General features: G+C 53.9%; 1 protein-coding gene across 1 annotated transcript; it reads left to right on the forward strand.

The window, feature by feature from the left end:
• Window positions 1–588: 588 nt before the first annotated feature.
• On the forward strand, window positions 589–22583 carry Btbd2 (BTB domain containing 2). Its single transcript, XM_090338899.1, has 9 exons — window positions 589–995; window positions 12789–12908; window positions 16329–16485; window positions 17646–17751; window positions 18215–18412; window positions 20287–20479; window positions 20815–20902; window positions 21044–21190; window positions 21371–22583. The coding sequence occupies exons 1-9, from the start codon at window positions 589–591 to the stop codon at window positions 21530–21532; spliced, it is 1578 nt and encodes a 525-aa protein (XP_090195025.1). The 3' UTR covers window positions 21533–22583.
• The last annotated feature ends 408 nt before the right edge of the window (window positions 22584–22991 follow it).

A 22991-nucleotide genomic window follows, 5' to 3' on the forward strand; every position in this document is an offset into this window, starting at 1 on the left:
TCGGCTCAAGGCTAGCCGTCTGCCACTTGAGCCACAGCGCCACTTCTGGCTTTTTGGGAGTTCAATGGCCATGCGTCTCATGGATTATCTTTTTTTCCTGTCTGGGCTGGCTTTGATCCCTGATCCTCAGACCTCAGCCTCCCGGGTAGCCAGGATTACAGGCATGGACCCTCCCCGCCCCCCCCCAAGCACTCTTAAAGACGGGGTTCAAATCTGGAGAAGAGCTCGGAGCTCAGGGGCTGAGCTTTAGGGCTGTGGGACAAGGTCCTGGGGACTGAGTCGGGGTCCACGTGTAAACCCTGGGGTTCCAAATCCAGGATCCGGGTGGGATCCGGGGCCGGCTTCTGAGTCCTACGCCCTCCAGTCTCTTCCTTCCAACCCCGCAAGTCCCCGCAGGCCCCGCCCACCGCCGTCCGCAGGCCCCGCCCACCGCCGCCCCGCCCCCAGCCCCTCTCCCCTCCCTCCCTTCCGCCCCGCCCCTCGGCCCCCTCGCCCGCCGGCCTCTCCTTTCCCTCTCTTTCCACGCCCCTCCCTTCCCCGGCCCCCGCCTCCGCCTCCTCCGCCCCTCCCCCGCGCCGCAGCGACAAGATGGCGGCGGGTGGCAGCGGCGGGCGCGCGTCGTGCCCGCCGGGGGTCGGCCCGGGCACGGGGGGCGGCCCCGGGCCGAGCGCCAACGCGGTAGCCCCGGCCCCTGGCAACGCCGCCGCCGCCGCCGCTGCCGCCGCCGCCGCCGCCGCCGCCGCCGCGCTTCCCGGGCCCCCCGCGCCGTCCCCGCCGGGCCCCGGGGCGGACGCGCAGGCCGCGGGCGCCGAGCGGGAGGAGGCGGCGGGCCCGGGCGCGGGGGCCGCGCTGCTACGCGAACCCGTGTACAACTGGCAGGCCACCAAGCCCACGGTGCAGGAGCGCTTCGCCTTCCTCTTCAACAACGAGGTGCTGTGCGACGTGCACTTCCTGGTGGGCAAGGGGCTCAGCTCGCAGCGCATCCCGGCGCACAGGTGGGCCGCCGCGGCCGCGCCCCGCCCCGCCGGCCCGCGCGGGAGCCCCGGGCCTGCCCCCGCCCCGGACCCCGCACCCCGCACCCGTCCCCGGGCCCCGGGCCTGCCCCTGCCCCGGACCCCGGAACCCGCACCCGTCCCTGGGCCCCGGGCCTGCCCCCGCCCCGGACCCCGCACCCCGCACCCGTCCCCGGGCCTGCCCCCGCCCCGCACCCTGCACCCTGCACCCCGCACCCGTCCCCGGGCCCCGGGCCTGCCCCCGCCCCGGACCCCGCACCCCGCACCCCGCACCCGTCCCTGGGCCTGCCCCCGCCCCGCACCCTGCACCCTGCACCCCGCACCCGTCCCCGGGCCCCGGGCCTGCCCCCGCCCCGGACCCCGCACCCCGCACCCGTCCCCGGGCCTGCCCCCGCCCCGGACCCCGCACCCCGCACCCGTCCCCGGGCCTGCCCCCGCCCCGGACCCCGCACCCCGCACCCGTCCCCGGGCCTGCCCCCGCCCCGCACCCTGCACCCCGCACCCGTCCCCGGGCCTGCCCCCGCCCCGCACTCCGCACCCCGCACCCGTCCCCGGGCCCCGGGCCTGCCCCCGCCCCGGACCCTGCACCCCGCACCCATCCCCGGGCCCCGGGCCTGCCCCCGCCCCGGACCCCGCACCCTGTACCCCGCACCCGTCCCCGGGCCCCGGGCCTGCCCCCGCCCCAGACCCCGCACCCCGCACCCCGTCCCCGGGCCTGCCCCCGCCCCGCACCCGTCCCCGGGCCCCGGGCCTGTCCCCACCCCGCATCCAGACCCCGCACCCTCCCCGGACCCCGGGCCTGTCCCCACCCCGCACCCCACACCCCTCCCCGGGCCTGCCCCTGTCCCTGGACCCGCACCCTACACCCTTCCCCGGGCCTGCCCCCCCACCCCCCGCCTCGCACCTGCCTCCGGCCTCCCATCCCTGGCCTCATCACCCCAGGCCCTGAACCTATCCTCTACCTCCCCTCCCCAGCCCTGCACCCACCCTATCCTCTGTTCCCCAGTCCCTGTATCCGGGAGTCCTGGGCCTTGTCCCCCAGTCCCTGGACCCCGGATCCATGTCCTATCTCCCTGCACTCAGGAGTCCCAGGCTCTGCCCCCTTGACAGGCCTGCACGAAGGACTAGGCTCTGCACCTAGGCCCCTGATACCCCACCCTGGGACCTTGCCTCGGGAACCCAGGGCCCTGTCCTCCCAGTCCCAGGCCATCACCCATCCCTGGTCTCCATGCCCTGGCACTCTGCACCCTGGAGCTATGAACCTGCACCCTTGACCCACACAAGGAACCCATGTCTAGGTTCTGCGCCCAGGACCCTTCCACCCTATACTGAGACCCTGTACCCTGCCCCCCCCCCCCAGCCTCTCTGCCCTGGGACTCTGTACCTGGGTCCCTAATACTCCATCCTGGGACTCTTGTGCCCTTGGCTTGGGCCTTCGCTGAGGCTACCTTCTTTCCAAGCCCTGCCACCCTAGGATTCCCATACCTGGCCCAACCCTCCTCTAGTGCATGCCCCACACCCCTCCATTCACCCCTGAACTTGGACTTGGGACCCTTTTCCCTGGGGTCCCTTCTACCCAACACCCTCTCCCATCTAGCCCCTAGGCCTTAGTACCTACCTCCTGGATGCCGGCCCCACCAACCTTCTTTCACCTTTGTTCTGGCTCCCTGGTCTCAGATCCTGACTCCATACTGTTTTCCTGTCACCCTTCCAACCTCTGGACCTGGACAACCCCTGCTACTTCCTCCTGTTCCTGACCAGAAGCCCAAAACCCTGACCCTGCTCTGACTGTCAAACAGTGCCCATTAGACCATCCTCCTCCTGGCCTGATCTCAACAGACTGGACCCCACTACCTCCACCTTGGTCTCTCAGACTCCCTCCTGGGTCCTCTCCACCCTGGGGTTTGTTAGTCCAGGGTGTGCTCCCCAGATTTCCCCTGCTTATTCACTGGTCTCACTTTGCTCATTGTTGGGGGGGGGGCAGTCTCCACTGAGATGTGGGGGAGGAGTATTATTGCTGACTGGCCTGAATGTTCCCAGCCTGCTGTTGAAGCCCCCCCTTTCCTCTGACCTAAGGCTTGCATTGTGCCTGTGCTCTGGAAACCCTCCTCTGGCCTCCCTCTGTGCATTTCTGTGCAGCTGGGTCTTGTGACTTTGGGGGTCCCCAAGACTGCTCTTTGTGCACTGCAGCTGTTGCTCTGTTGTCCACAGAGCTTGAGCTCCTTCTCTGCTCGTGTCCCCAGCCCCCCTTGCAGCTTTCTTGTCCTCTAGAATTCCTTGTCTTGTGAGATGTGCCCTCTTTATACACAGCTCGGAGCCTTTAGGGTGGATAGAGATTAGAGGCTAAGGGGTTGTGTGTAAGGGACAGGTGCCCCCCCCACTGCCCTTGACCCATGTGCTTGGTGCATTTGAGGAGCCATTGTCTTGTTGGCAAAGTGGGCACCTTAGAGGTGGTATGAGGACCCTGGGTGAGAAGCAGGGAGGGCTGTGTTCCAGTTGGACATTGAGAGGGGAATGTAGGACTCCAGACTCAAGGATGTTTAGGCCCAGAGTCCAGAGGAATTTGGGCAGGTGAAAGCCACAGCAAGACCAGAACTGGAGGAGTGATGGGGCCTTGTGGCCCGAGCAGTGAGAATTACTTTGAGGTGTGTAAGAGCCTGTAAAGTGCTTACAGAGACCCAGGGGCTTGGTAGGAGCTACAGAAGTAGGAAATGGAAGGTTCAGCTTTGAGGGGCAGGTGCATTCTTGCAGTTGTATGAGAAGGCAGCTGAGAAAAAGATAGAGGTAGAGGCGGTATCAGCTACAAGCCCTGGCATGGGAAGAAACAGGACCTCCTTGGGAATCACGAGAAAGTGTGTGGCTGTTATTTTACTTTTGGCTTGAGTGTTACGAATAATAGCCGTAGGGAAGGGGTTTAGATCTGTTATCTAGCAATAGTAGGTTCACCGTGCCTCAGTTTACTTTCCTGTAACTGGGTGTTGCTGGCACAAACCTGTAATCCTAGCTATTCAGGAGGCTGATAATCTGTGGATTGTGGTTCAGAGCCAACCATGAAAAAGCCTGTAACACTCTCCCTCCCACCTTCCACCAACTAACCACCAGAAAGTGAGAAGATGGGCCCAGGGCTTGTCCTCAGACAGGAGGGCATAATAAAAGGTGGGACTTCCTTAGGCTGGAGGTGACAGCTAATATGGAGGAAGGCAGGTCTCTCCCTCATTCCCATCCATCTCTTGTGCTGTGATGCAGAAGGGAGTATGTACCTTCCTATGGGAAGGCGGGGACCAGCTGGGCAGGGTCAGCATCCTAGGTGATACCCTGTGGACTTGGGGAGCCCCTGGTAGCATATGATAAGGTGGCTCATGTGAAACTTATAACCCTAACAGCTACCTCCCTCCCCAACCCAGAGCTATCAGTGAAACCTGATTTGATGAGAAGGTCTTAGCTGTTAAGTCCTCAAGGTGAGACCTGGTTTTTCCAAGTGGGTCTTAAGTACAGTAACAGCATCCTTGTAGCCACAGCCACCCATGCTGGGAAAGCAGGAAGGGTCTCCATGGAGTTCAGGAAGACGAGGGCCCCTCAGACCTGGATCTGGGCCTCTGGGCTCCAGGAATAAATTCCTGTGGTTTTAAAGGGTTTTGTTTTGTTTCTTTTTGCAGTGTTAGGGATGAAAGTTGGGGGCCTTGGCTATGCTAGACAAATACTGAATTCCTACAGTTTTCAGCCATCTATGCGTGGGTCATCTGTACCTGACAAATGGAGTGATGAGGAGAAAGTGGGCATGTATGTGTGGACTAGCTGGCTGGTCCTCTAGAGGTGAAGGTCATCAGAGACAAGGAACATCTGAGCATCTGTCCCAGTCCAGAGGACACCCAGAAGGCATGATGACTAAATGCCAGATAGGGCCCTGGCCAGAGTCCTGGGACAGAAAAGACATTAGAGGGAAGACCAGCGATGTCAGAATAAAATTGAGGTTACTTTAAAAAGTTAGAGTATACCAGATGCTGTGGCTCATGCCTGTGATCCTAGCTAACCAGGAGGCCAGCAGATGAGGATCACAGTTTGGAGCCAGCCTAGGCCGTAAAGTCCATGAGACTTCAGTAGGTTACAGAAAAAAATGGAAAGTGATGTCAGGCGCTGTGGCTCACGCCTGTAATCCTAGCTACTCAGGAGGCTGAGATCTGAGGATCAAGGTTCAAAGCCAGCCTGGGCACAAAAGGACCTGAGACTCATCTTTGATTAACCTTTAGAAAACAGGAAGTGCGGCTTGGTTCAAGAGTAGGGCAGTAGCCATGAGATGAAGAGCTCAGGGACAGCATCCAGGCCGAGTTTAAGTCCCATTACCCACCCCCCCCCCAAAAAAAAAAGAAAGAAAGAAAGAAAATGGATAGTGGAACTATTGCTCAAATGGTAGAGGGGCAAGCCTTGAGCAAAATAGCTCAGGGACAGGCCAGGAGTTTGGCCTAAGTGGTAGAGTGCTTGCCTAGCATGCAGGAAGATGCAAATTCCATCCCTCGATACCACATACACAGAAAAAGCCTGAGTGAGGTTGTGGCTCAAATGGTAGAGCTGTAGCCTTGAGAAAGCCCGAGGACAGTGCTCAGGCCCTGAGTTCCAGCCCCAGGACTGGCAAAAAACACACACACAAAAATACAAAACTCAAGGGACAACTCCAGATTCTGAGTTCAAACCCTAGGACTTGTACCAAAGAAAAACGCTGAATTAAGGAGGGGGGAAAATCAAAATGAAAAACCTGATAGGGACTGAGTGGTGGCACCTTCTTGTAATTCCAGCTCTTGGGAGATTGAGGCAAGAGAACATGAAAGTAGAAGCTAACCTGTGCTGCTGCATCTGCAAAATCTTCAGATCTCAGCTTCCTGAGTAGCTAGGATTACAGATATGAGCCACCAGTGCCTAGCAGGTACAAAGGGCTTAAAGGAATACTGTAAGTGCATAGTGTACTGGCCAGCCCAGTGTGAAAAGACCTTTGATATTGTGGGGTAGAGCCTAGAGGAAAGCAGAGGTCTATGGAGTAGAACGTGCTTACTTCAGATTCTTGACAGCAACATAGTGACTGTCATTTTGTGCTGGTTTTGTTGTTGTTGGTGGTGGTGGTGGTTTTTGCCAGTCCTGAGGACTGAACTCAGGGCCTCAACACTGTCCTTGGGTTTTCTCAAGGCTAGAGCTCTACCGCTTGAGCCACAGCACCACTTCCAGCTTTTTTTCTGTGTATGTAGTACCGAGGAATCTAACTCGGGCCTTTGTGCATGCTAGGCAAGCACTTGACCAGCCCTGTGCTGTGTTTTGAGAACAGTAAACAATTTCTTTCCAATTGAGTTATTTTGTTTGACTGTACCTGGGTTGGAACTCAAGACCTTGAACTTGCCTATTCCTGAGCCATGCCTCCAGCCTTATTGCTGGTTATTTTGAAGATGAAGTCTTGTGGATTTTACTACCTAAACTGGCTTTAGACAGCCTACTGAGTAGCTAGCCATGACCTACGCTAAATGTGGTTGTGATAACTGGGCAAATTCTCAAGGTGAAGCTTTCCTACTTTACTAAGTTTCTATGCAATGTTGGTATGGGGAGTTATCAAGCATGTCTGTTGGTTTTGGCTTATTTAATCTAGCAGCTGTTTATTCAAAGGACAGTTTCCACAGTCTTGCTTTGATCTTTTGTTGTTGTGGGGCTTAAACTCAGCCTCAGTGCTGTCCTTGAGCTTTTTCACTCAAGGATAGTGCTCTGCCATTTTGAGCCATGGAGATACTTCCCATTTTCTGGTGGTTAGAGTTGGAGATAAGAGTTACAGACTTAGGGGGGAGGGAAACGGGTACCAAGACATGTGAAAGGGTATCAATGTATGTGAATTAATGCACCTTCTATCTGGCAAATATCATGTAACCCTTTTACTAATTACAATAAAAAAAAAAAAAGAGTTGCAGACTTAGCTGGGTAAGGTTCAAAGCCAAGCTCTGGCACAAAAGGACCTGAGACTCTTCTTATCTCCAGTTGACCTCTAGAAAATCAGAAGTGGTAGTCTTGAGCTGGAGAGCTCAGGGACAGTGCCCAGGCCGAGTTCAAGCCCTATGACCTACCAAAAAAAAAAAAAAGTCTCACAGACTTAACTGCTTGGGCTGGCTTTGAACCACAATCCTCTCAGGAGGCTGAGGTTATAGGGATGAGCTACTGACACCCAGCTTGATTGTGTGTGTGTATGTGTGTGTACACCAGTCCTGGGGCTTGAACTCAGGGCTTTTCCGCTTTAAGGCTGATGTTCTACCACTTGAACCATACCTCCACTTTTGGCCTTTTTTCTTTGCTGTCCCTAGGCTTGAGCTCATGACCTGGGCACTGTCCTTGGACTTTCTACCACTTAAGCCACAGCACCACTTCCAGCTTTTTTCTATGTATGTGGTACCGAGGAATTGAACACAGGCCTTCATGCTAGGCAAGCCCTCTACCACTTGGCCAAACTCTCCCCCCTCCCCCCGTTTTGTGTGTGTGTGTGTGTGTGTGTGTGTGTGTGTGTGTGTGTGTGTGTGTGTGTGTGTGTGTGGCTAATTGGAGAAAAGAATCTCAGGGACTTTACAACTCAAGTTGGCTGTAAACCATGATCCTTAGATCTCAGCCTCCTGAGTAACTAGAATTACAGGCGTAAGCCACCACTGCCTGCCCTGAACTTCTTTGTTTTTGGTCGGTAACGGGACTTGAACTCTGGGCCTGGACCTCTCCCTGAGCTCTTCAGCTCAAGGCTACTGCCCCTTGAGCCACAGTTGTACTTCTCATTTTCCGGTGGTTAATTGGAGATAAGAGTCTCATGGACTTTTGTGCCTGGACTGTCTGACAGTACTGTGGTCCTCAGATCTCAGCTTCCTCAGTAGCTAGGATTACAGGCGTAAGCCACCGTGCCCGGCTGAACTTTTTTTTTTCCTTTTTCCCCTCAAGGCTAGCACTCTATCACTTGGGCCACAGCTCCACTTCTAGTTTTTGGTGGTTAATTGGAGATATGAGTCTTATGGACTTTTCTGCCCCAGATGGCTTTGAACTGGCTAGATGTGTGAGTCACCAGTAGCTAGAGGTTTCCCCTTTTGATGGCAGCTCTCTTGGCCATTCTAGTATTGAGATGGTAGATGTGATGATACAAGCAGATACAAACTGGCCTCTAGCACTGTATGGCTTCCCCTCACATCCTGATGAGGTGGGTAGGATTCCCATCTTCATTCTACTTGAGGCATTTCCTGCCTGCGCTTCTTTCCCCTGTGGGTTATTTATAAGTGTATTATTTATTGAAATGCCAGGCATTGTAGTCTTTCACAGATGTCTTGCCATGATTAGTTTTTTTTCTTTTTAAAAACGTTATGTAGTGCTGAGAAATCAAACCCAGGGTCTCGTGCATGCTAGGCAAGCACTCTACCACAAGCTACATTCTTAGCCTTATTGGTTTATTTCTTAATTTTGTTTATTTATTTGTCTTTTTGTGCTGGTACTAAGGCTTGAACTCTGGGTTTCTTGCTCAGTTTTTGTTTTTGTTTTGGTGCATGTTTTAGGGCTTCAATTAAGGGCCTCTCAGCACCGTCTCTTAGCTTCTTCCCTAAAGACTGGAGTTCTGCCACTTGAGCCACAGTTCCCTTCTAACTTTTTGCTGATTAAGTGGCTCAAGTGGTAGAGTGCTAGCTTTGAACAAAGGAAGTTCAGGGACAGTGCCCAGGCCCTGAGTTCAAGCCCTACGATTGGCAAAAAAAAAAAGAAATGGAGATGAAATTCTCATGGACTTTCCTGCCCAGTGTGTCTTTGAGTCATGATCTAAGGACCACAGCATCCGGAACAGCAAGAATTTAGGTGTGAGCTACAAGGGCCTTTTTAAATTGGACACATACTAATTGTACATACATACTGATGGGTACAGTGTAATTATCCCATCAGGGAGGGTAGCCTGTTGATAACCTCAGTTATTCTGTACCTCTGTTGGGGACATTCAAATGACCTGCAGTCACCTCATGATGTTGTGGTATGCCAGCACTCCCTCTCCCCTCCCTGTGTTGATTTCTGGTTGGATTCCTTGTGTTTGCAGAGCATACTTTGGCTTTAGCACTTCTAGACTGACGGGGTGGTCTTGAATGATTTCGGAGCTGGGCTTCGATGTCTGTGTGCCCGAGAGGATCATGTTCTGCTGTGTTTAGTTGAGATCTGTAGGTATCTTTGTGGTCAAGCTGATGATGGCATCTTAGCTTTCCCATTCCTTTGCTGATTGCTTGCCTGGTGAAGGGTCAGCCAAGCATGGGCTCTGGAGATTCCTGTTGTGGCTGTGGGACTGTTTTCACTCCCTTAGCCTGTGCCTCGTGGGATCCGAGTGTTGGCTTGGTACATGGGGCCTTTGTTCATGATGATCTACTCCCTTCTGGTAAGACTTCAGATCCTGGGGCCAGGAGTTTGGCCTAGTGGTGGAGTGCTTACCTAGCATGCACAAAGACCCAGCTTCAATTCTTCAGTGCCACATACATAGAAAAAAGCCGGAAGTGGTGCTGAGGCTCAAGTGGTAGAGCTCTAGCCTTGAGAAAGTCCAAGGACAGCGCTCTGGCCCTGAGTTCAAGCCCCAGGACTGGCAAAAAAAAAAAAAAAAAAAAAAAGACTCCAGGTCTTGTCGGGCCTAGTGGTGCATATCTCTAATGCTGGCACCTGGGAAGCTGGAGCAGGAAGATCAAGAGATCTAGGCCAGCTGGGTACCTGTGGCTCACCCCTGTAATCCTAGCTACTCAGGAGGCTGAGACCTAAGGATTGTGGTTCAAAGTCAGTCCGGTCATGAAAGTCTGTGAGGCTCTTCTCTCCATCTAACCAGCAGAAAACTGGAAGTAGAACCGCAGTTCAAGTTGTGCAGCATTAGCCTTGAGCTGAAGAGATTAGGGGCAGCACTCAGGCCCAGCATTACAAGCCCCACAATGGACAAAAAAAAAAAAAAGAAAGCTACCGGACCAGCCTGGGCTACACAGCTAGACTGTACCTGAAAAAGAAAATGGTATTATGAAACGATAAATTCAGATAAACCGTATATACACAGAAACAGGTGGGGGAGGAGGTGACCATTGTGCAGTCCAGTGGCTCCTGAGCACTGAGCTCTGCCCGGTGGAATTGGCACAAAGATGAACTACCCATCCTGAGCCTCCTTCAGCCCTCGGTTAGGAATTTTCATGGAGGCTCTCACTAGGTGAAGTCACCTGCCATTTGTGTAGCTCAGGTCTTTAGTCTTTTAACTGGTTTTGCAAAGGTACCAAGGTGTTTCTCCCCCCCCCCCCCCCAGTTGCTTTTATCTCACTCCTTTACAGCTGATTGTGATGATAGGAAGTTTACACCTCTTATGTGGGGTTTAGTGTCATGAGACATACATGGTTGTGTTCTTGTTCCACCATTCATCTTCATAAGTTGTCTCCATATAACCCTAACTCCCATCCTTTTCTACCCCTGGCACCCATGAATTGACTTCCTGGCTCTGGTGATTCTCAGATGTTCCTTGTGCGTGATGTCTGTGTGCCCTTTTATTTGGCTTATCTCACTGAGCGTCCTGATCGCAAGGTCATCCTATGTCACAGGTGGCAGGAATTCCTTCCTTTCCATGGCTCCCTAATGTCCCCACATGTGATGGACCACACCTGTACATTCATCCAGCTAGGCTCCTCCCACTCTCTGTCTGCCATGGGTCCACTGCAGTGTATGTGTTTGTCTATGAGAGGAGACGGGAGAAGCTGAATGCCTGGGTAGGCAAAAAGATACTGAGGAGTGGGCTGGTACCTGGAAGCAGAAGAGCCCTCCTCCTCATTCTGAAGATGGGTGTTGCTGTCAGAGTGATAGACTGCACACAGCAGAGTGGTGGGTTATGTGCTGCTGGCCCACATACCTGCTTAGCAATGTCAGGGCCATCATCCCAACCTCTGACTTCCTGCTTTGGGCGTTTATTTAGTTTGCATGTTTTTTCTTTCTATTTTTGCTAGTCCTGAGGTTTGAATTCAGGGCCTGAGCGTTGTCCCTTAGTTTTCTTTTTTGGGGGGCTTGAACTCTGGACCTGGCACTGTTCCTGAGCTACCACCCTACCCCTTGAGCCACAGCACCACTTCCGATTTTCTGGTGGTTAAATGGAGATAAAGAGTCTCATGGACTTTAATGCCTAGGCTGGCTTTGAACCACAATCCTCAGATCTCAGCTTCCTGAGTAGCTAGGATTATGGGCGTCACCTTGCCTGGTCCTTTAGCTCTTTTGTTCAAAGCTAGTGTTCTACCACTTGAGCCACAGCCCAACTAATGACTTTTTCAGTTCATTAGAAATAAGCTAATGTCTCATAGACTTTTCTGCTTAGAGTGACTTTGAACCATGATCCTCAGATTTCAGCCTCCTGTGTAGGTAGGCTTATGGGTAGGTGTAAGACACTGGTGCCTGGCTGCATTTGGCTTTGAACAACCTTGAGACAAGGTTTCCATGGATGACCCAGATTTTGTGTGTGTGTGTGTGTGTGTGTGTGTGTGTGTGTGTGTGTGTGTGCGTGCATGCATGCATGCATGCATGCACATGCCAGGCCTAGGGCTCTGTCCCAGTGAGGTTAGCACTGTACTGCTAGCGGAATCGAACCCAGAATTTCATGCATGCTAGGCAAGCACTCTAACACTAATCCACATGCCCAGTCTACTTTGTGTGTGTGTGATTCATTGGAGTTAAGAGTGGCACGGACTTTTGTGCTTGGGCTGGCTTCAGTCCAAGAGCCTCGGATCTCAGCCTCCTGAGTAGCTAGAATTACAGGTGAGAGCCTCAGGCTACTGCCAGCTTTTTGGTTTGAGGTTAATTGGCGATAAGAATCTCCTGGGCTTTCTTGCCCAGCACCCAGCCCAGCAGCCTTTTAAATAAGAAAAGACTACAAATGCAAGCAAAGCTGAGGGCCAGGGAGCTGACTGCAGTGATGAGCAGTGGGGGTGTCCTGCCCCCCCGCAGGTGGGGATAGAAAGGAGCTGCAGGCTGTGGGGCTCCTTCAGAGGTGAAGGAGGCTGGAGTCCAAGACCCTTCCTGCCCCCACCTGGGGCCCTGCCTGCCGTTCCTCCTAGCCTCTCTTCTTCCTCCCTGTTTCATAGTCACATCTGCCTCGTTCAGTTCATTCCTCTGCATACACCGGGGCACATATGCACCGGACCTTGTGTCTCACCTGGCCCCCATTTCCAGCCCTTGGCTGGAGTGAAGAGAAGAGGGCCTGGTAGTTCCAGACATCAGCAGGGTGGAGCCTGGGAGCAGAAAAGTGAGTGGGAAGGGAGGAGGGGCTCCCTCCTCCTTCCACAGACTTTGGGGGGAGGGCTGAGGGGAGGGGCCACAGAGGCCATGCAGTCCCAAAGGACCAACTGCAGTGAGCAAGCCAATAAAGTAGCAAAGAGGTGTGACTCAAGAGGTAGAACGCCAGCTTTTGGAAAGGATAAGAGAATGTAAGCAAACCAGTGAATGAGGGAGGAAGAGAGTAAAGGAACAAGTGAAAGAATGGATGAGTGAAAGGGGAAAGGAGGCAGAGAATGAATGAATGAACACGTGAATGAGTGAACTGATGGGGCAATGCAGTAGCACCTTTGCATGTACCCCTGTTCTGCTGTGCCAGCTCTCCTGTCGCCTCCCCTTCCAGAAGCATCCACTTCAGCTCACTGTGGGCAGGAGTTGGCTGAGGCAGAATCCTCCTGAAAAGGCTATGAGCAGAGACAGTGCCTTTGACTACCACAGGACCACCAAGAAGGATCATTGGTGTCTTCTCTCCTGCCTCAGGTTTGTGCTGGCTGTGGGCAGTGCCGTCTTCGATGCCATGTTCAACGGTGGAATGGCCACCACATCCACTGAGATCGAGCTGCCCGACGTAGAACCGGCTGCCTTCCTGGCTCTGCTCAAGTAAGCTTCCAGGTCTTCCTGACTGTGGGGTTGGGCAAAATGTAGAGTAGTCAGAAAACATAACTCTAGAGCCTGTAGCTCGAGGGAAAGCTCTAGAGTCCCCCTAGAGAAAAGGGACGGGCCAGCTTCTAGACCACCTAAGATTCTTTTAATTCTTTTTTATTTCAATTCTTTTCTTTTAGTGGTACTTGGTTTTGAACTCAGTGCTTGGTAGGCTGCTGCTCTACCACTTGAGCTATATGTCCAGTGTGTGTGTGTGTGTGTGTGTGTGTGTGTGTGTGTGTGTGTGTCTGTCTGTCTGTCTCTGTCTGTGTCTGTCTGTCTGTCTGTGCCTGTGTCACTGTCACTCAGTTTTGGGGACTGAGCTGAAGGGATGTGTATACCCCTAGTCTTCTCAAGAGTAGGACTCTGCCATTTGAACCACATGCTTCCTTTTGCCTTTTTGGTGGTTAATTGAAGATAAGAGTCTCAGACTTTCTTGCTCAGCCTGGCTTTGAACCTCATTCTTCAGATCTCAAGCCTCTTGAGTATCTAGGGTTATAGACATGGGTCACTGCTGCACAGCTCCAGCCTTGGTTTTTGCTGGTTGTTTTGGAAAAGGAGTCTAGCAGCCTTTCTGCCTAGGATTTTTTTTTTTTTTTGTCAATCATTGGGGCTTGAACTCTGGACCTGGGCGCTGTCCCTGAGCCCCTGAGTTCTTTTGCCCCACCCCTTGAGCCACAGCGTCACTTCCGATTTTCTAGTAGTTAATTGGAGATAAAAGTCTCAGGGTCTTAGGGGCCAGGAGTTTGGCCTAGTGGTAGAGTGCTTGCCTAGCATGCACAAAGACCTGGGTTCGATTCCTTGGTACCACATACATAGAAAAAGCCGGAAATGGTGCTGTGACTCAAGTGGTAGAGCTCTAGCCTTGAGAAAGTCCAAGGATAGTGCTCAGGCCCTATGTTCAAGCCCCCAGGACTGGCAAAAAAAAAAAAAAAAAAAAAAGTCTCATAGTCTTTGGCACCCAGGCTGGCTCTGAACTATGATCCTCAGATCTCAGCCTCCAGAGTAGTTAGGGTAACAGGTGTGAGCCACCAGGCCTAGATCTAGGATTTTTTTTTCTTTTTTTTGTGGGTCATAGAGCTTGAACTCTGGGCCTGAATGCTGTTTCTGAGCTCTTCAGCTCAAGGCTACCATCCTACCCTTGAGCCTTGGCCCCACTTCCCGATTTCTAGTGGTTAATTTGAGATAAGAGTCACAGGTTCTTTAGTGCCCAGGGTGGCTTTGAACAGGTGTGAGCCACCACTCCTGGCTTCTGGGATGGTTTTGAACAACAGTCTTCAAGGACTCAGCCTCCTGAGGTAGCTGGATTGCAGGTGGGAGCCACAGCAATAGCCTTATTTATTTCTTGTAATGAAAACACCTCACCACTCTGCTCCCCCCTCACTACTACAGTTAAACATTGGGAGATTCAACTTCCGTCATGTATGTGGCCCATGTCCTTGTCCCCCACATTTGTTCCAGAATTGTATACCCAGTTATGAGACCATCACTTCCGTCTAGTTCCAGAACACTCCATCACCCCAGAAGAACACCCCATTCTCATGAACAATCACTCCCCTCTCCCCATGCCCCCAGTCCATGGTCTCTGGGACTCTGAATCTGCTTGTTCTAGCCGTTTCCTGTCGGTGGAGCTGCACAGTGTGTGTGTGTTTCAGTCTCTGAGCATGATGTCATCAAAGTACCCCCACACTGTAGTGTGTGGTACCCTGTCCTATTTGTGCTTGTGTGGGGCTCCACCATGGGCGCTGACTACTCCTGTCCTCTGATAGTTGTGTGTTGTGCTGCAATGGGTATTCATGTAGAATTCCTTCCTTCTTTCCTGCTTCCCAACTCCCTCCCTCCCTCCTTCCTTACTTCCTTTCTGGTCCTGGGTCTTGAACTCAGGACCTGGATGCTGTCCCTGAGCCTCTTTGCAGTCAAGGCTTCCACTCTACTATCTGGTCTAGAGTTCCATTTCTGGCTTTTTCTAGTTTATTGGTGTTAAGAATCTCATGAACTTGGCCTGGGAGTTTGGCCTAGTGGTAGAGTGCTTGGCTAGCAGGCATGAAAACCCGGGTTTGATTCCTTGGTACCACATACATAGAAAAGTTGAAAGTGGTGCTGTTGCTCAAGGGATAGAGCAGTAACCTTGAGGAAAGCCCAAGGACAGTGCTCAGGCCCTGAGTTCAGTCCCCAGAAGCCTCCTGAGTAGCTAGGATTACAGTGTGAGCCACTGGCGCCTGGCTTTCATGTAGAATTTCTGTGTGGCCATGAATTTTGCCACTCTTCTGGAAAGGGATTTAGAATTTATACATTCTGTCATCTCAGTAGAGAGGACACACTTGTGGTTTGTTTTGTTTTATTTTTGTGCTAGTCCTAGGGTTTGAACTTAAGGCCTAGGTGCTCTTCCTGAGCGTTTTTGCTCAAAGCTGGCCCTCTACCACTTGAGCCACAGCTTTCCTTCTGGCTTTTTGGTGGTTAATTGGATATAAGAGTCTCAAGAATTTTCCTTCCAGGGTCTGGTTTTGAACCTAGATCCTCAGAAACCAACCTGAGTACCTAGGATTGCACGAGCCACCTTGAAAAGACTGTTGGTGACACCATAGCACCTTTTCCCCAGTGGCTGCATCCTGCCCCCTTGGCTCTCCACTCCCATGGGCTTTTGTTTCTCAGTCAGCCCCAGTGCTGCCATTTTCAGTGTGGTAGGGACAGGGGGGTGGTAGCCAGGAGTACTGGGCCACAGCTTGGCCTTTGGGGTTTCGTTCTTCACTCAGGAATGTGGGAAGGTCAGGCATTGGTAGCCTGTCATCCTAGCTACTCAGGAGGCTGAGATCTGAGGATCATGGCTCAAAAAGCCAGCCAGGTACAAAAGTCCCTGAGACTCCTATCTCCAATGGACCACGAGAAAACGGGAAGTGGCACTGTGGCTCAAAGTGGTAGAGCAGTAGCCTTGAGCTGAAGAGCTCAGGGACAGCAGCCCAGCGTTCAAGCCCCATGACTGACTCCCCCCCACACCAAAAAAAGTCTCAGGGACAGCACCAAGGCCCTGAATTCAAGACCTACAACTGACAACAACAACAAATTGCAGGGGAGTGGAGGTAAGCTGAGTTCTGTGTGGGGAGCTCTGCTGGCCTGGGCAGCGACGAGCAGGCCCTGTGCTCCTGGCACCCCCTGCTGGGTAGATATGGTTCTGGGGCAGGGGACAGGCTCATCTATGCCTCATGGTGACAGCGTGTTGCCAGACCATGTCCCAGATCGGAGGCACCAACATGCTGTTTCTGGATGGGTTTTTGTTTTGTTTTTTTTGAGGGGGAAATCTCTGAAGGGTGGGTGGGTAGCTGTCTCCATCTAGCTGGAGGGTCACCCAGTGCCATCACAGCTGTCCTGTCTCCTACTCAGGTTCCTGTACTCAGACGAGGTACAGATTGGGCCAGAGACGGTCATGACCACGCTGTACACAGCCAAGAAGTATGCGGTGCCTGCACTGGAGGCACACTGTGTGGAGTTCCTCAAGAAGAACCTTCGGGCTGACAACGCATTTATGCTACTCACGCAGGTGGGAGGGGCATGGCTGGACCCGTGGGGACATGGGTGTCATGGTTCATCTGTCCGCAGTCTTTTTCCAGGCTGCCCAGTGGATTTGTCTTGGCATCGGGAAGTAGGAGGTTGGCAGGGAGTGGCTGAGGGTCAGGGGGCTCAGATACTTTCAGCGGGACGGGGCAGATCAGGAACAGGGACAGGAAACAGGCAGCACACGGGAGTCACCAGCTCTTGGTCTGGGCTTGCTGAGGCAGTTGGCAGGCAGAGGAAGATGGGACCCGCTGCTGGAGTCCCCTGCTCAGGACCCCCTGGGGGCCAAGCTCTGTGACTGTGACTTGAGATCTGAGTGGGTTATTACAGTTACTTTGAGTATGTGCCATCCAGGAGCTTGAACATGCCTGGGTGCTCCCCCTGAGCTTTTTTTTTTTTTTTTGCCAGTCCTGGGCTTGAGCTCAGGGCCTGAGCACTGTCCTTGGACTTTCTCAAGGCTAGAGCTCTACCACTTGAGCCTCAGCACCACTTCCGACTTTTTTCTATGTATGTGGTACCGAGGAATCGAACCCGGGTCTTCGTGCATGCTAGGCAGGCACTTTAACCACTCGGCCAAACTCCCGGCCCTTTTTTTTTTTTTTTTTTTTTTTTGCCAGTTCTGGGCCTTGAACTCAGAGCCTAGACACTGTGTCTGAGCCTCTCTTGCTTAAGGCTAGCACTCTACCACTTGAGCAACAGTGCCACTTCTGGCTTTTTCTGTGTATGTGGTACTGAGGAATTGAACCTAGGGCTATGTACATGCTAGGCAAACACCAGGAAGCCACATGCCCCCTGAGCTTTGGTGTCCAAGGCTAGCACTCTGCCATTTTGAGCCACAACTGCACTTTTGGCTTTTTTTGGTGGTTAATTGGAGTCTTACAGCCTTTCCTTCCTAGGCTGGCTTTGAACTGAAATCCTCAGATGTCAGCCTCCGGTAAACTAGGACTACAGGTGTGAGCCACCAGTACCCAGCTTACTTTGTTTTTCTGAGACAAGTTCTCAGCTCTGCCTTGCCCAGGTTGACGTGGAACTCCTGGGTTCCAGAGATCTTCTCACGTCCTGCTGTCACCACGCCTGGCCAGACGCAAGGTGGCAGAGCCATTGTGGTCCTGTCCCACCACTGCTAATGTCCCCATGTCTCTCCAGGCACGGCTCTTCGATGAGCCGCAGCTAGCCAGCCTGTGTCTGGAGAACATCGACAAGAACACAGCTGACGCCATCACAGCAGAGGGCTTCACTGACATTGACCTAGGTGAGTTCCCCCCACACCAGACCAACTTAGAGTCCCAGAGAGCCCTGGTAGGTAAAGAGCAGGTATGGGCTAAGTGTGAGCCCCCCCCACAGGGACCTACCCTCTAGGGGGAAGCAATACTCGGGGTGGTTACAGACTCAGTGGGGCTTGGCGGTGGCAGGCGGGTCTGGGCAAGCACAGATGCTCCTGCCTCGGGTCTCCAGTCTCTACACGGCCCTCTTAGAGTGGGCTCTGATTTGGGCATCATGCTAGTAGTTTCCATCACCATACTTGAGTCTGCCCATCAAGGCAGTAGGACAGGGAGCGGGTACAGCCCAGTGTGGCGAGCCTTTTACTCACCAGCATGGCAGGTGGCTGAAGTCGGCCGTCAGCTGTGAGACCGGTGCCCACGTGGGGCTGCACACAGCCTGGCGGGCCCCCTGGAGGACACCTCAGCTCACTCCCAGCCCTCTCCTGTCCGCAGACACACTGGTGGCAGTGTTGGAGCGTGATACCCTGGGCATCCGGGAGGTGCGGCTGTTCAGCGCGGTCGTCCGCTGGTCTGAGGCTGAGTGTCAGCGGCAGCAGCTGCAGGTGACGCCGGAGAACAAGCGCAAGGTGCTGGGCAAGGCCCTGGGCCTCATCCGCTTCCCGCTGATGACCATAGAGGAGTTTGCAGCAGGTGACTGGTTCCGGGCCGGGGCCCTGTTTCGGTGGCCTGACCTCATCCACCCTGTAACCATAACTTGCAGTTACTGTGGGAAAGCCTCAGGTGAACGCAGGAGTCTCCATTTTCTCCCATCCAGTCCATTGGTCACACTAAGCACAACAAGTGCACACTACCTGCTTCTGCCTGTGTTTTGGGGATCCTGACTCATTTCCTGGGGCTTCCGCATCTTGGGCTGAAGCTCAGGCCTTACTCTTATAACAAGGCCCCATGGCAGGACCTGTAGGGTGCTGTAGGGTGATAGGGAGGGGCCGGTGAAGGACTCATGCCTGAACACTACAGACACTGGCCTAGACCTGGGAGGTTCCAGAAGGTGCTTTGTGATCCGTCCTTGTGGTGGGTACAGACATGCACCCCCGTTCCTGCAGCGCCGCTCTTGCCTGATTTAGCGTTGCCAGATTTAGCAAACAGCATGACGAATACTTTTCTAGTACAAGTGTTCTCCCACGCTCATTATTTCTCATCGATCTGAGGCTGATTCATCCAGCTGACCTCCATTTCCCTGCGAGCCCTCCTAGCTCTGAGGATGTGGGGGACTGGCTCCCTGGGATCTGTGGGTCTTACATGTCAGAGATGGCTGTGCAGGATCGTTGGTGGTCCTGGTTGCAGAAGATTGGCCAGCTGCTGTGGCTGGGCCTTCCCTCTAAGATTTAGCTCTGATTGAGTGCATAAGATATTGAGCTCTGTTAACTGGTCCTGTATTATACCCATGCCCTGCTGTGTCTATAGCCCTTAAGGATATATATATATATATATATATATATATATATATATATATATATATATATATATGTATCCTTTGTGGATGTAAGCTGGTCAGCCTTTAAAGTTGTTGTTGTTGTCGTCGTCGACGTCTTCTTCTTCTTCTTCTTCTTCCTCTCTCTCCTCTCCTCTCCTCTCCTGTCCTGTTCTGTCCTGTCCTGTCCTGTCCTGGGATCGGGAGTTTGGCCTAGTGCGTGGAGACCCGGGTTCGATTCCTCGGTACCACATACATAGAAAAAAGCCCGAAGTGATGCTGAGGCTCAAGTGGTAGACCTCTAGCCTTGAGAAAGTCCAAGGACAGTGCTCAGGCCCTGAGCTCAAGCCCAGGACTGGCAAAAAAAAAAAAGCCTCAGGTCCTTTTGTGCCCGGGCTGGCTTTGAACCTCGATCCTCAGATCTCAGCCTCCTGAGTAGCTAGGATTACAGGCCTGATCCGCCACACCCAGCCTCTTCCAGCTTTTTCTATGTATGTATGTGGTACCAAGGAATCCAACCTTGGTCTTTGTGCATGCTAGGCAAGTACTCTATCACTAGACCAAACTCCTAGCCCACCCGCCCCCCTCCCTCTAGGAGCCCAGGCTGTGTTGATCATGGGAACAGCCAATCCCCATGGCTGATGACCCTGTGCATGACCACCTGCTCTGATTGGAGGCTGTTCCTGCAGTGGGAGCTATAGGATCTGAGGGCTTTAGGGGCCCAAACTTCTGGAAGGATGAATGGTGTGGTGGGAGTATCAGGGAGGAGCTCCCTATGTTATCTGTTTCTTCCTTCTAGTCCTGGGTCTTGAACTCAGGGCCTGAGCACTGTCCTTGGGCTTTTTCCTCAAGGGTAACGCTCTGCCACATGAGCCACAGCACCACTTCCGGCTTTCTCTATGTATGTGGTACTGAGGAATAGAACCCAGGTCTTCGTGCATGCTAGGCAAGCACTCTACCACTAGGCCAAACTCCCGGCCCGTTTATCTGGGTTTTAAATCAGTGGGGCCACCTTGGGAGGAAGGAGTATGTCCCTGGTGCATCCCACGTCTCCAGGGCTCAGCCTGGCCTTGCCCTGCCCCTTCGCATGCAGGCCCTGCACAGTCAGGCATCCTGGTGGACCGCGAGGTGGTCAGCCTCTTCCTGCACTTCACCGTCAACCCCAAGCCCCGGGTGGAGTTCATTGACCGGCCGCGCTGCTGCCTGAGGGGCAAGGAATGCAGCATCAACCGCTTCCAGCAGGTGGAGAGCCGCTGGGGCTACAGCGGAACCAGTGACCGAATCAGGTGTGGATAAAGGAGTGGGCAGAGCACATGGCCCTAGGTGGGACTTCAGAGGACACGGGAGGGACGGGAGACAGAGAAGGCAGCCTGAAGCAGGGGTGGGGGTGATGCTGAGGGACAGATCTGTGCCTTGAAGCTCTAGGCAGCCCAAGGATTCCCCTCCCTCCCCTGCCAGAGATCCCCACCCCCGCCAGTCCTGTGGCCTGAACTCAGGGGCTAAGCCCTGTCCTTGCTCCCAGCCCCCCAGATCCCCTTCTCTTTCTGTTTGGCCCACATTTGGCAGCCTGCCCTTGTCCCTCTCTATAGACAGCGTCAGCAAGTGTCCACACCTTCCACAGGTTCTCTGTCAACAAGCGCATCTTCGTGGTAGGCTTTGGGCTTTATGGATCCATCCATGGACCCACGGACTACCAAGTGAACATCCAGGTATGTAGCAGCCCCACCCGGGCCCGGAGTGCAGGCATGCCTCTCCCAGGTCCTGTCCACACCCTTCTCCCCAGTGTGGCTGGAGGAACTTTCCTCAGGCCTCATCCCAGCCCCAGGAGTGAGCAGCCTTCCTGCCCCCAGATCATCCACACGGACAGCAACACAGTCTTGGGCCAGAACGACACTGGCTTCAGCTGCGATGGCTCCGCCAGCACCTTCCGTGTCATGTTCAAGGAGCCGGTGGAGGTGCTGCCCAATGTCAGCTACACGGCCTGCGCCACGCTCAAGGTTTGTGTGCCTGCAGCCGTGGCTCACGGCTCCCGCTAGGGGCTGGCTTCGGACCTGTCCCCACCCCCACCCCGGCTTACTCCCCAGCCAGGGGCTTGGCCGTCCCTGCCTAGATTGGGCCCTCACTGTCCAAGCCCAGGACCCTAGGGGGTCCTGACCTCAGTTTCCCACCTCCTGCAGGGTCCAGACTCCCACTATGGCACCAAAGGCCTGCGAAAGGTGACCCATGAGTCACCCACGACGGGGGCCAAGACATGCTTCACCTTCTGCTATGCAGCTGGGAACAACAATGGCACATCGGTGGAGGATGGTCAGATTCCGGAAGTCATCTTCTACACCTAGGCCCCACGCAGCCAGGCCCTGAGGATATCACCCAGGCCTCCCCGGCCAAGTCTCCTGACCATGGAGAATGGCGAGGCCTTGAGGTCATTTCCCACACTTAGGCCACCCACAACACGCCCCCAGCTGGCCTCCCTCAGCCACATCCACTCCCTGCCACCTTTGTCAGCATCTCAGAAGGGGTCCCTGTGTCCACACAGGTGACAGGTGTGGCTGCTTGTTCAGAGGCCCTGGGAGGTACCTGCCACAGGCTGGGGCCCTGCCAAGACAATCCCGCAGCCTCAGGGGCAGGACTGTGCCTGCCCCACCCTCGCCTGCCCGGGGTCCCACTGCTCAGGGCCCTCCGCCCAGTTGCTGGGGCAGGGCTGGGGCAGGCTGCCGGCTCCTGTTGTCTTGTTTAACTGCACATTGCAATGCATTCAGATCCCCATTTCTTTGCTCAGCCAGCACCAAGGCAAGGAGCTTTTAGAGCCATTGATCTGGGTCTCCTGGGCCTCGCCTGCAATGTACCTGAGGCCATCCTGATCCCTGGCCTAACGAGGTGTCCCTAACCTCCAGGAAGCTGGCCCAAATCCTGGAAGGACTCAGTGAGGGGTGAGTGTCTGTGCCGCTCAGTAGGGCAGTTCCTGGTCCTAGTGGCAAATGGCTTGTCTCTGCTCGTGCCACCAGTGAACCAGCTGAGGGTTCTCACCCTCTCAGCCTCTTGGGAAGGCTCTGCATGGCCAGCAGACAGGATGGGGCATGAGCCCTGCTTGCGCCTAGAGGGACAGTGCTGCTACAGGTTGGGCCCCAGCTAGATGCAGCACAACCCCAGCTGGCCAGATGGGGGGCTAGGGTTGCCACCTACTGCCCCCAGTACAAACTGCAGCCCAGGCAGCCACAAAGCACCCTGTCCAGAGGTGCTGGACCATGCAACTCCTGGCCCCCTACCCCCACCCATGTTTCCACCCCAGTGATTCCTTCTGTAACCCATATCCTCCCCAAAGCCATGGGAGGGGTGCCCTCCTCCACATCGGTCCCCAAATGATTTTTCTAAGTAAAGGAAAGAAAAGCACCTGCTCTGACTTCCTGTGTGCTGCTTTCCACTGGCACCGTTGCCGTAAGGGATGATCTCCACATGCCCTGTACTTTTCCTAGGGCTGGGTTCGCCCAGAGAAAGGTGTGGGGGGTGCAACAATCTATATAGCAGAAGGATTCACGGTTTTGAGACACCTCTGGGAAAAAGGAAACTGCAGAAATGGGTGTAGTGACACATACTTGTAATCTTAGCACTGGGAAGCCTGAAGTTCAAGGCCAACCTGAGCTGTATTAAAGACTCTGTCTCAAAAATACAAAACAAAAAAGGGGGAAAAATCTTAAAAGCAATAAATGTTACCAAATTGGAATTCTGCATCTTTCAAAACTCAAAAGCAAGATAGGATTAATGTATTTAATCTTATAATTAGATCAAGAGAAAGCCACT

This window comes from Megascapheus bottae, chromosome 1 (genome assembly GCF_031878675.1).
Source record: "Megascapheus bottae isolate mThoBot1 chromosome 1, mThoBot2.hap1, whole genome shotgun sequence".
NCBI classification, from domain to species: Eukaryota; Metazoa; Chordata; class Mammalia; order Rodentia; family Geomyidae; genus Megascapheus; species Megascapheus bottae.